Source organism: Chinchilla lanigera, unplaced genomic scaffold (genome assembly GCF_000276665.1).
Source record: "Chinchilla lanigera isolate Chin_1 unplaced genomic scaffold, ChiLan1.0 scaffold00072, whole genome shotgun sequence".
NCBI lineage: Eukaryota > Metazoa > Chordata > Mammalia > Rodentia > Chinchillidae > Chinchilla > Chinchilla lanigera.
The window spans coordinates 11109787-11122602 of NW_004955473.1; the positions used below are offsets into that span (position 1 = coordinate 11109787).

General features: G+C 35.3%; 1 protein-coding gene across 9 annotated transcripts in view; it reads left to right on the plus strand.

The window, feature by feature from the left end:
- The window catches only part of Thoc2 (THO complex 2), a 113634-nt gene that overhangs the window by 79927 nt on the left and 20891 nt on the right, over positions 1-12816 (plus strand). For 6 of the 9 annotated variants that reach the window (XM_013523054.1, XM_013523056.1, XM_005401279.2 and 3 more), the window contains 8 exons: positions 725-821; positions 2952-3069; positions 4392-4571; positions 5513-5677; positions 8757-8822; positions 9453-9728; positions 10945-11086; positions 11535-11692. In XM_013523054.1, the coding sequence (XP_013378508.1) occupies positions 725-821; positions 2952-3069; positions 4392-4571; positions 5513-5677; positions 8757-8822; positions 9453-9728; positions 10945-11086; positions 11535-11692 (1202 nt within the window). The remainder of the gene's footprint in view (positions 1-724; positions 822-2951; positions 3070-4391; positions 4572-5512; positions 5678-8756; positions 8823-9452; positions 9729-10944; positions 11087-11534; positions 11693-12816) is intronic. The other 3 variants (XM_013523057.1, XM_005401283.2, XM_005401284.2) reach the window with 1 other exon arrangement.

Consider the following 12816-nt stretch of genomic DNA (forward strand, 5'->3'; position numbering starts at 1 on the left):
GTTTCTTTCTCCCTTATGATATAATGAGGACCACTGGTTAAAATTGGTCTTTCGTCTGTTTCTTGGTCTGGCAATATTTACCTGTTTTCTTGGCCCTCTACAATTAGCACCATTTTTTGAGATAAAAAGAGATTTTTTTTTGACTCCGACATTTGAGGACCAGGGATCTTGTTTAAATTAACAGTGATCCGCAAGATTTTGTTTTATCCTAATTGATCAGGTTGCATAGGTTTAAATCACTGTCCTACTTTGTACTATGTGACCAAAAGGAAGTTACATACATATCTTTTGTTTTGCCTTTTGGGGATCTTTTTGATACAGGGTCTCACTATGTAGTCCAGGCTGGCCTTGAACTCACTTTGTAATCCAAGCTGGTCTCAAATTTATGGTGATCTGAGTGCTGGGATTACAGGCGTTGTACAACCGTGCCCGGTTACTGTCTGTTCTGAATGTGCCTCATCAGTAGAGTCATACAAAACTAAGATGATTTTGGGAAGGGTTAAATGAGAAAATCAATATAAAGTGCTTGGTATAGTATTTGACATATATATGCTCAATAAATTGTAGCTATTTTTATTATAAAACTACATTCCATGGCATCAGCAGTACAGCTATTCCTATCTCATTTTGTTTTAGAAGTTGAGTTAGTTGAAGAAATGACTCTTAATGTGATTTCTGTGTTATGAACTGTTTTGACTTTTACTGTTTTTTTAACTTCATATAGGTTTGGCTAGCTTCTGTGGTGCAGTTTTTCGTAAATACCCAATTGACCTTGCGGGTCTTCTGCAGTATGTGGCTAATCAACTAAAGGCAGGCAAAAGGTAATTGTAACAAATTACATATAAATGAAATTTAGTAATTATAGTACTTCTGGTGGTTTTAGAGAATTGAAATAGCTTTAATCCTGAAAGGCTACTGTAGGATCAAGTAGAATAATTGCTTACTTATTTATATGGAATTGTTTTATTAAGGAAGTTATAACTTAATACGTGAAGGGCTACCTTTTTTTTTTTACAAGTAAATAATGTTTGGCTATATATAACCCACTAAAAAGACACTTTTACTTATTTTGACTACTTGTTTTTGGGCTTTTGGGTAGTGAACAGTGATACACTGTATTCTTTTTATATCAAAATATTTTACACTGTTGATTATGCTACTGGACAGTAATGGACCTTTATTATATTGAGTATCTGGTAGAAACATGTTTATTTTAAGGGAATATATAGTATCTCTGAAGCATAATTTTGAATTGGAACTTTAGAGATATGTAAGGCTTACTTGCCTTTTGGACAATGTTCTCTTTATATAAGTACCAAAATTTATTTTATTCTGGGCTAGTATCGGTGTTTAGAATTTGAATTAATGTATGTGTATCAAAAAATGAGTGCTTACATTTTAAAAATTACTACAGTGAAAGACACATTGCCATGAACCCCGCTCAACATACTCCCCCTACTTTGAATACCTTTATCCTATCTTTCTTGCCAATTTCTGAAGCAGTTCTGGAGCTCCTCTTTCATGAGTATATGTGGTCATGACTTCGTTCGTGTCCTGAATTGTTTAAAAATATTTACCTTTTGTGGTCATTTTGACCTTGAGGAGGGGCTACAAGTCTCGTGGTGCCAGCTCCAGTGAATAAAGTACATAAAGATACACTGGTGTTTTTATTTGACAGAAATTGCCATAAATTTGATCAGTGAGGTGCACTCAAAAAATTTGGGAGCTTAAATAAAAAAATTATTACACTAAAAGACATACTGCCAATAGTCCCCTCAAAATACTCCCCCTTTCTCGAAGCACACTTATCTTAATTGTTTTTGGCAGTGTGATCTTTACTGTAATTTTAAAAAATTGTATCTTTACTATGTTTTTTTTATCACCCTTTGTATATTAAACTTCAGCAGTAGATTTACTAGAATCAAAGAAGTGGAAATAGTTTCCAAAAGCTTTCTGGTAGAAAGCAAACGAACAAAAATTATAAACTGTCTGGTGTCCTAAACAGATATTCAAGTAATTCTTGACAGATTCTTATTTGCCCTTTGGGAAAACGTTAAAAAATGTGTAGTCTCAGGGTTTTGTCAGCACATCATTTATGATATCCTCATCTATCACCAATTCCTATGTATTTTACTTTTCTCTGTCTATAGCTTTCTCTTTTCCAAGTGTGTCTGGCCATTCTGTAGAGTTATTCATTTTTAGTAGTTGGATTTTTTAGAGAGATGGCTTTATACCATCAAAAATATATTGGCTATCCTGTAATAGATAAGAAAGATACTATGAAGGACATTATTGGGACAGTTGATAAAAATGAAATACGAGTGATAGGTGTAATAAAGTTGATAACTATGTTGTGGTTATGTAAAAGAACAGCTCTCAGGAATTTTAGGGCTTAAAAGGACGGAAGTTAGTTAATTTGCCTTCAGGTGGTTAAAAAAATTGAGTGGAGAGAGGAGGGAGGGAGGGAGGGAGGAAGAGAAAATGTAAATGATAAAGCAAACAATAAAAATGTTAAAAACTGTAAAATTGACCTCTCCTGGCTGGGCTTGAGAGCTGGAGGCTTTGTTTCTTGCTCTGAGTTTTGGGTGGCTGACTTGTTGTTGCTGTGTGGCCAGTGTGCCTTTGTATGTCCCTGTCTTTGGACATCTCTTTCTGAGAATAAAGTGTTGGATCCTCCAGCCCAAAAAAAACTTGTAAAATTGGAATAAAGGGTTTATGAATGTTCTTTGTAATCTATTTGTAAGTTTGAAGTAATTTCCAATTAAAAATCAAACATATCCATGAAATCCTTTTCAATATAGTTCTAGGAATGCAGTTTTTCCTTAAAAGTCACATTATTACTCTCGTCATATTATGTATAAATCATTGTGAATTGTAAGTATATTAACTACAGTGTATTTTCACTTTTATATATGAAGTTTTAACTATACATTTTTTATTTTTTGGAATAGTTTTGACCTGCTTATATTGAAAGAAGTGGTACAGAAAATGGCAGGAATAGAAATTACAGAGGAAATGACAATGGAACAACTAGAGGCTATGACAGGTGGTGAGCAGTTGAAAGCTGAGGTGGGGGCTGCTACTTTTGTTTTTTGACTGTTTAATGCAGAATGTACACTGGTATTTCCTGACCCGTGATTTTGCTTTTCAAGGTTTCAATTAGCCAATCACCAGTGGTTTGAAAATATTAAATAGAAAAGTCTAGGAACAATTTATAAATTTTAATTTGACCTCCATCTGAGTAGCATGATGAAATCTTGTGCCTTCCCAACCCTCTCTCACCTGGATGTCAATTATTGCTTTGCCTATTATACCTGTACTGTACATCCACCCTGCCCAAGATCGATTGTTTATCAGATTGAGCCTATCACACTAGTTGTGTTCATGTATTCCTTACTTAAGTAATCTAATGGCACATCACAACGCGTATGTCCTTCATGTCATCGCGTATATGTGTATTGTATCATCTCACATCATAAGAGTAAATATAGTACAATAAAATATTCAGAGAGAGACCACATTTGTGTAACTTTTGTTATATATTACGATTTTTCTATTTTACTATTGTTATTCATTTACTATACCAGATTTATAAATTAAGCTTTATATTAAGTAGGTATTTATAAGGAAAATATTTTATGTATGAAATTTTGTGCCATTTGGAGTTTCAAGTATTCATTATGAGTCTTGGAATCTATCTTCTATAGAAAAGAGGAATCCTACTTTATGCATGGTCATAGTGTAACAAGCAGTTTATAAGCACGGTATATAAAGCCAAAGTCAAAGTCACTTATACCCTCTTCTCACATTCCCCCACCTCTCTTTTTGAAAACTGAGATATACTAATTACTGTAAACTTTTTTTAAGAAAAGGGAAACAATATAAACAACAAAAAGTAGTATATTTGTATTAAGAAGAAATTTTCTGTGGTCCTTGATATCTTGATGGTATAAATCTTAACGTAGTTACTTTATGGACTCTCTTCTATACTGAATAAAAAGTAGACCTGGGGGCTGAGGATTTAGTTCAGCGGCATAGCGCCTGCCTGGCAAGCGCACGGTCGTGAGTTTGATTCCTGATACCGGAAAAAAAAAAAACCCACCAACAAACAAACAAACAAACAAACAAAACCAAAAGTAGACCTGTATAAAGGACTGCAAGATGGGAAGGGAAAGTATGCAGAAGTTTAAACACAATTAACAGTTACCTTTACACCAGAGAGTATAATCAGTAATAGTGTCATTAAGATAAACTTGTGAAGAAGGGGAAGGAATATATAGTATAGGAATATTTTATCTTAAATATTGGAACTCATCTTTCCTGTCTTTTTCAAAAAAGATGGCATGAGTTATATGTTATACCCCAGTGAATTTGTGTCTTCTTTTATGCAGGGTGGTTATTTTGGCCAGATCAGAAACACTAAAAAATCCTCTCAGAGATTAAAGGATGCATTGTTAGACCATGATCTTGCTCTTCCTCTCTGTTTACTTATGGCTCAACAGAGGAATGGGGTAATCTTTCAGGAAGGAGGAGAGAAACATTTGAAACTTGTGGGAAAGCTCTATGACCAGGTAAGTTAAAATAGCTTTTATGTTGATGTAGATGTTTTAGTACTGATAATGGGAAATAGAGAATGTGATATAATTTGAAAAGTATCATTTTTTGCACATCATATTAGTAGGAGACAATACTAACGTCAAATAGGAATTCTAGAAATAGAACCTCTATTTCTGGGCAAATTATGATACGGGTTAGCTAACCTATCAGGGTCTTGGCATCTTTTTTGTAATATGATTATGTGATTATATTTGTAGATGGTCTCTAAAGTCCTTTCTAGTTTAAGTATTTCTGTTCTCTTTGTTTTGACAGTGGAACATATATACTTGGCTAATACACATATGTGAAAGCATCGGGTTTTTAGTTTTTAAATTTTTAATTGATACAGAATAATTATATATATTTATGGGCTGTAGTGGGATAATGCGATACATGTATACAATATATAATGATCAAATTGATAATTAGCATGTCCATCTCCTTAACTGTTTATCATTTGTTTATGTCGAGAACCTTTGAAATCCTTATTTCCAATTATTTATAAAATGTATCACAAAATTATTGTAAGCTATAGTCACCCTACTGTATGCCATGCAATACTAGAAACTATTTCTCCTATATAATTATATTTTGATATCCATGATTAAACCTCCCTCCGTCACCCAACCCCAACCCTTCTAGCCTCTTGTGACCACTTTTCTATTCTCTATTTTGATGAAATCCACATTTTAGCTTCCACATGTGAGTGAAAACATGCAGTAATTACTTTCTGTGCTTGGCTTATTTCACTTAACCTCATGTCCCCCAGTTCCATCCATGTTGTCACCGTAAATTTGGATTCTTAATTGTTAAAAAATTGCTAAAATGGTACATCTTAATCATTTTGGAAAATAAGTATGTTGGTTCTGTAAAACGATTAATATATCTTCTGTTTGGTCTTATTTTTAAAATTTAGTGTCATGATACCCTGGTGCAGTTTGGTGGGTTTTTAGCATCAAATCTAAGCACAGAAGATTATATAAAGCGAGTGCCTTCCATTGATGTGCTGTGTAATGAATTTCATACACCCCATGATGCAGCATTTTTTCTGTCTAGGCCAATGTATGCACACCATATTTCGGTAAGTCTAAATATCTTGTTGCCATTCACGGAGGATCTCAAATTACTTCTCAATTATTTGATTTTTAAAGACATTTTAGTTTGACCTAATATAGATGTCTTAGAAAGTTACCCTTTGGTTAATATTAATATATGAACAGTGTACAATGAAAAATGTCCTTTTTAAGTCTTGCTGGTTTTATCATTTTACTATTATTGGTCCTCCAGTTGTCCAGGTTGATGTCTTATGGATTCTTTAAAACTGTAGCTATCAGATATTAGTGTAGATGAGAATCCCCAGAGAAGCATCTTAACTGAGAATCCTGTGGCCCAAAATTCCAGTTCACTAAGTTGAAGAGTACCTGGGAATTTCTGGTTTTTGTTTTGTTTTTTGGTTGTGCTTGTTAACAAACACTAAGTGATTTGTGATGCTTGTGAATTGGGGTATGTTACTCTGAGAAGAGTTCCTGTTTCCTCAGTGAGAATATTTCTATCAAATGCTTGATTGCTATTACCCATAACAGCTAGAAGGAAAGGGAGCATGTAGGAATCCCCCGGGGCCCTAAAGATTCTTGACTTGTAACTTGTAGGAAGACTGTGTTTATGGTTCTTGTGTTTTCTCCACTTTAGTGAAACTTACTAATAAAATCTGATCCAGAGTAAATTGGAAACTTCCAAACCATGACATTCCAGTAGTGACTATATTGAAATTGAAGTAAGGATGCAGGGGGAGAAGGGAAGGCCGTCTTTGATCCACCACTTGGACTGTTCCTTTGCAAAGCAGTGACTTTCAAAGGGAATTTACTTTTCTTGGCCTCTTGCTACCACAGTCAGTTCATGGAGCCTCAGCATATTCTTTATTTTTCTGTAAGCTTAAATTCTGTCCCTTCTGTTTATTGTTTTTAAGTCTGTACTTGGTGGTGTTTTCATTTCAGATTTGAGAGGTTTTGGTCTTCTGTCTTAAATCAAGATTCCTTCTTTGTTCCTAGTAGTAGAGGTATACAAAAAGGTGCTGAGAAATTTGAGTTGCAACTGATTATGTAATCAACTATTTGCTGTTAAATGTTTACATATATCACTTGCTATAGCCCAGTGGTGGTGAACCTATGGCACACAGGCTGCAGTGGGCTGTTTGTTATCATTGAAAGCTCTTAAAGGTTCACTATCACTGCTATAGTCACCCACTTCTCTCTAACAGCTAACTCAATGTTTCTTAATTACCACTTTATTAGCATTATGCTATCTTTTGTACTCTGGAGGAGGAACAGGGATAAGGAAGTAGGTTAGACCTCTTTTTCCCTTTAGGATCTGTCCTTCTGGAGAATTGCATGCTTATGTAGCCCCTTCCTACAGTAGATTAGTCTCTGTAAGGGACCTAACTTCTTGAAGGACTGAGTTGGGAGAATTGTTTCAAATCAGAAATTCTGCTTTGTGCTGTACTCAGAATTGAAAACACTAACCGGTAGTAATGAACCCTAGCAAACAGAAATACCTGTTGCCTGAGCTACTCCCAGTCATAAGTAGGTTGTTCATACCAATAGCTGTCTTTTTTTCTAGCCTGTGTAAAATATTCTTTGTCTTTTAAGAAATATTAAAACCTAATAGAAAAAATGAGAAGTTTCCTTCTTTGGGTTGAGAAGGAAAACAGAAGTATATAGAAGTAGCAATATAACCCAGGCACGAATGAGTCTTTCATCTAATAGGCCACCTATCCCTCTCTCAAAAAGGAGCTCCCCGGCAACCAAGGGTGCACTGGTGGACACCCAGGCTGCCCTGGGGATACTTGCTTTTGTTTCTTAGGTGAAACCTTCTCTTGAAGAGCCTTTGATGAGAGAGGAAAAGTGCACGAGCATTAGAGGACCCATAGGGTCCCCTTCATAGATTGGCTACCAGGCTGTCTTGGGAATAATTCACCAAACAATGCTCAGAGTCTGGGCCAATAAGAGCTTTTTAAACAGCAATCAGGAGTACAACAATAACTTGAGGTCAGTTCTGTTCTACGCATTTAGTTTCCCAAGTTACTTGAGATGTAGTAAACTGTTTATTCTTCATTTGACTGAAGATCTGAGTTTGAAGTACTAGTTAACTTTAGATAAAGAAATAGTTAACCTAAATAAATGTGAAGTATAGCTATCTTTTCTGATTAAGACTTTTTCTAAATGGGTGGGGACCAGAGAGGGGCCTTGTGATAGAAGTCAGGACTGGGGAGACTGGAGCTATCAGATAACCCTCCCATACTAATAATTTTCACTTTTAATTGTTGAGACTCATTCTGAGACACAGGTCTGAAAGAGAGGCTTTCCCCCAGTTTGATTCTATATCTTTTCCAAATTAGGTAGCTAGGCTGTCTTTGCAGGTAATTTCAGCACTATTTTATTCCATGTTGTGTAAGAACCTTGTTACTCTGCTCATCTAGATTCATATTAGCTACCTTCATTAAGACCTGCTTTCTAAATTTAAAAACTTTTGTTACTCCAGTTGCTATTTTCTCAAGTCTCTGATGTAATTGAGACTCACTGTCTCATAACTGTTTTTTGTAGCTTTGTCACTTGTGTAATCTCAGTAGCTGTTAGCATACTCTAACATGGGGATAACAGGAGATAAATCTTCCTACTTGTAGAACAATTACAAGACTCTTGGGTCCTGCTTGAGATACCCTGTGAAACAAAGAGGACTTGTTATGTTTTTATAGCTTAACAGTAAAGCAGCATCCAGGGCATTCAGTAAGAGGGAGGGAGGAAGGAAGACAGCTGGACTATAAGGAGCTGAGACTCTGGCATTATACTGCAAAACTAGAGCAGAACCTTTGAGCACTGACCATGTAGTTTTGGGTCACATATGTAGAACAAATTGATTTATATGCTTTTCTGACATAAAGAAGCAGCTAATGTTAGGACCTCTCTTAGGATCACCTTAAAGATGATGCATAACCCAATTGAAGTTTTCTCTGTGAGAGCTCTTTCATCCTAAAGAGACTGAAGAACATGAGACAGTAATGGCGATTTTACTTTGTAGTAAATCTTTTTCACTTTTAGCATACACTAAACTAATATACAGTCCATTCCATTGCACTAACAGATGTTTTTTCTCATATAATTAAGAATATGGCCTTCCAAAGAAGCTGTAGCATCAGTTCTCACATGGCTTTAAACTTCCGTGTGCCACAGGTATTTATAGAAAATTTTATTTAGCTCTGAATTAGAGTAATCAACTGGTCTTGGTTTGCCTGGGACATTCCCAATTCTAGCACTAAATTCTTACATCCTGGAAAACCCCTAAAACCCTAGCGGGCCCAGCAGTTTGTCACCCTACTTAGCCATCTTACAATAATTTTCTCATAACCTTTCCTAAGTGTTAATCCAGCTTCTCAGTTGACAAATGCTAATAGCTGGTTGGAGCTACATGCAATGACACTACATTTTGTCCTGCTTAGCTGTTTCTAGTTCTACTCTACTTCACTAAAGTTAAGACCCACTACTTCGTTCTGTATCCCAGATACAACAGTAAAACAATATGGTGGGGAGGGGTGGATAGAGGCATACATATCCTATTCACTAATCAGGTTAGACTTGTTAAAAATAAATTTTATAATAAACTTGTAGTCAGAAGATGAAACTAGATTCCATTGGCTTCCAGGTATAATTTTTCTGAAAATCAGTATTGTTGGTAAGACACTAGAATTCTTAAAACAATTTTGAGATGGCCGTCTTCTCGGTTTTTATACCACAGAAGTTAAAGCTATAAACTTTGTTGTGGATGTGTATTTATGTATATGTGATTTTACTTTTTATTTCCAGTCAAAGTATGATGAACTTAAAAAATCAGAAAAGGGAAGTAAACAGCAACATAAAGTTCATAAGTACATTACATCATGTGAGATGGTGATGGCTCCTGTTCATGAAGCAGTGGTCTCCTTACATGTTTCCAAAGTCTGGGATGATATCAGTCCTCAATTCTATGCCACATTCTGGTCATTGACAATGTATGACCTTGCAGTTCCACATACCAGCTATGAACGAGAAGTCAATAAACTTAAAGTCCAGATGAAAGCAATTGATGACAATCAGGAAATGGTAGGTTTTTATTCTAGTAGCTCAAGTATAATAACTTCATGATATTGATTCAGTGATATCTATACTTCATAATGGTTTTAGCTCAAGATCCTTGAAACTGTGATCCTCTTGCTTGATAATATTTTCTTAACTGGACTTAAGTGATAACCTTTCAGAGGGCGAAGCAGGTGTTAGTAAAAGAGTAGAAATTATGATTAATCAAAAAGCTTTTATGGCTGGCAAGATGGTACACACCTGTAATTCCAGCTACCCAGGAGGTTGATGCAGGAGGTTTGAAAGTTGGAGTCCAGCCCAGACAACTTAGTGATACTGTATCAAAATAAAAAAGGTGGGGAAGTAGCTTGACACTCCCTAGTTTAACTCCTAGTACAACCACCACAAAATAAAGACATTTGTGTTTGCTTTTTTCCCAAACACTATGTAATTGGTCAAACTGATTGTAGGATTCCAGTTGTACAGTATGATTCCAATTGTAAGAGCGATAGGAGTTCCTAGAAGGGGTGCACTTTAGGGGACTTTCTTGAAGAGCTGAGTCTAGAGTTGTGCAGGCCTTGAAGGTAGATTAGGTTTGGAAATAGCCAATAAGGAGGCCACTTACAGGGTTTCAGCAGAGGCAGGAAGTAGTATGAGGACTGAGGGAGATCACTTTTCCTGTGCTGAATAGGCTTAGTAAGAAGTTAGTTAGGGTGGCACCAGATTATATAAGGCACTAAAAATCAGGTGAAAAAATAGGTTTGATTAAATTGAGAGCTAGTTTGGATATCCGAGTGGGGAGTGATAATAGTAAAATAATAGTATTTTGAAAAGATTATTTATGACAGCCATATGAAGGTTGCTCTTTATCGATGGGAACTAGCAGTAGGATAGAAACAAGTTAGGTGGCTTTTTGGGTAATTGATTTTGAGATACTAAGCATAGACTATGGTAGCGATGGTGGAATATAGGAATGAAAGAGAAGGAAGTGTCAAAGATGACTCAGTGAATGCCTCAGGTGGTTTATTACCAGTTTTAGAAGGTGGCCTGTCTAGATGGTGTAAAAAGAGTAGGACATCATTTTGGGTGTTTTGAATGGAGGTGAAAGTACACTCAAGTAGACCTACTGTACACTCATGTTGAAATAATTATAAAGTATCAGCATTTATCTTTTTAAATTTTTTAATTAAAGGCAGAGATAATATGCATATAGTTAGAAAAGTGTTTAAATTCTACTTCATAGCCTCCAAATAAAAAGAAAAAAGAGAAGGAACGTTGTACTGCCCTTCAGGACAAACTTCTTGAAGAAGAAAAGAAACAGATGGAACATGTACAGAGAGTTCTACAAAGACTAAAATTGGAAAAGGACAACTGGCTTTTAGCAAGTAAGTTGTTGCAATTGTTACATTCCTGCTATTAAATTACAAAAGCTAACCTTTATAATTTGGAGATGTTGAAGTATGTTGTTTCTATTTCAGCTCAGTATTCACTAGTCCATTCTTTGATTATTCATTAATGTGAAAACAATGTCACATGTTCACTGAAGGAACTAATTTAGTTTGCTGGTGAAACTAATTATAACTATAATATTGGCAGCTTCTTATTCAGCTTTTTTGAATAAAATCATATTTCTGGGGAAATAGTTGAAAGAAAAATGTCCACAGAGTGAAAATGATAGTCTTATTCAAGGCATGGCTGTTTGATTAAAAGCTATAAGTAGTTTGTGGTTTTATAGCATTCTCTACATTAAAGTTAATATGTTGTCATATTTCGTGGGCATGAGGCACTTGAGGAAGAAGTTTACCACTTAAAATATTCTTCCCTTATTTTTAGAATCTACCAAAAATGAAACCATCACAAAATTTCTACAGCTATGTATATTTCCTCGATGTATTTTTTCAGCAATTGATGCTGTTTACTGTGCTCGTTTTGTTGAATTGGTACATCAACAGAAAACTCCAAATTTTTCGACACTTCTTTGCTATGATCGAGTAAGTTCTTTTTATTGCAACTTTTTAAAAAAGCCTCACAGTGATAGCTAAGTAGTAGTATCTATAGAGGTATTATATGTATGATTAAAAGCATGAACTCAAGTGCCTGCACTTGAATCCTAGCTCTACTACTTTTTTTTTTCCTGTCTTTTTGAGACAGGGTCTCACTGTGCAGTTCAGGCTGGCCTTAAACTCGCTTTGTAGGCCAGGCTGGCCTCAAACAGCAATCCTGCTGCCTCAGCCTCCTGAGTGCTGGGATTACAAGTGTGCGCCACCACACTGGGCCCTCTACTACTTTCTAGCTATGTTATCTTTTGCTGGTTAGTTAACCTGTCTGTGCCTAAGTTTTTCATAGCTATAAGTGAGATGGTAGTACCTGCTTCTTAAGATTGTTTTGAGAATTAAAGTAATGACTTCACTTAAAAGCACTTTGAATAGTACCTGATGCATTGTAAGTACTAAAGGTTAAGCTAACTCAGTATTTGAATTTACATGTTGCCTCATCATGGGTAGAGCTCTGTTCCAGTATTAGCCTTGACTCCTCAAAAAAAACAAAACAAAAAATATAGCAAAATACTTTACAATTGTAGACATAAAAAGCAAGGAAGCCTTTCAGTGTGGGTCATATTCACAGTTTTGTATGTAGCTTTTTCTTTATTAAATTGATTCCCTTTTGTGGTTTGGAAAGGTCACATACATTATATCATGTCAGCTGCCTATTTCTGGTTTCTATCAACTTTGCCTTATACTGTCTCCCCGATCCCAGTCATATATATGATTGTCACTAAGAAGCTATTATGTGGTTGAAATGATAGTTTGGTCATTGTAAATCAACTTTCTTTACAATATTTTTTGATTTATAAATGTGCTATTTCTCCACAAAAGCCAGAATCTTCAAAAGTCTCCGCAAGGTTTTTAAAAAAAAAATTATGGAAAAAAGGTAAAACAAAGTTTCATACTAATAATTAATACATTGAGCCTTGTTACCTTCAAAGTAGTTAATCAGCATACAAGATATGGGTGTATAAAATTCTCCAAGTGATATTAGCACAGACCTTTTTTGTTTTAGTGAACTAAGAGAAACTATCTTTTTTTTTTCCTTTTCCTTTCCTTCCTTTCCTTTT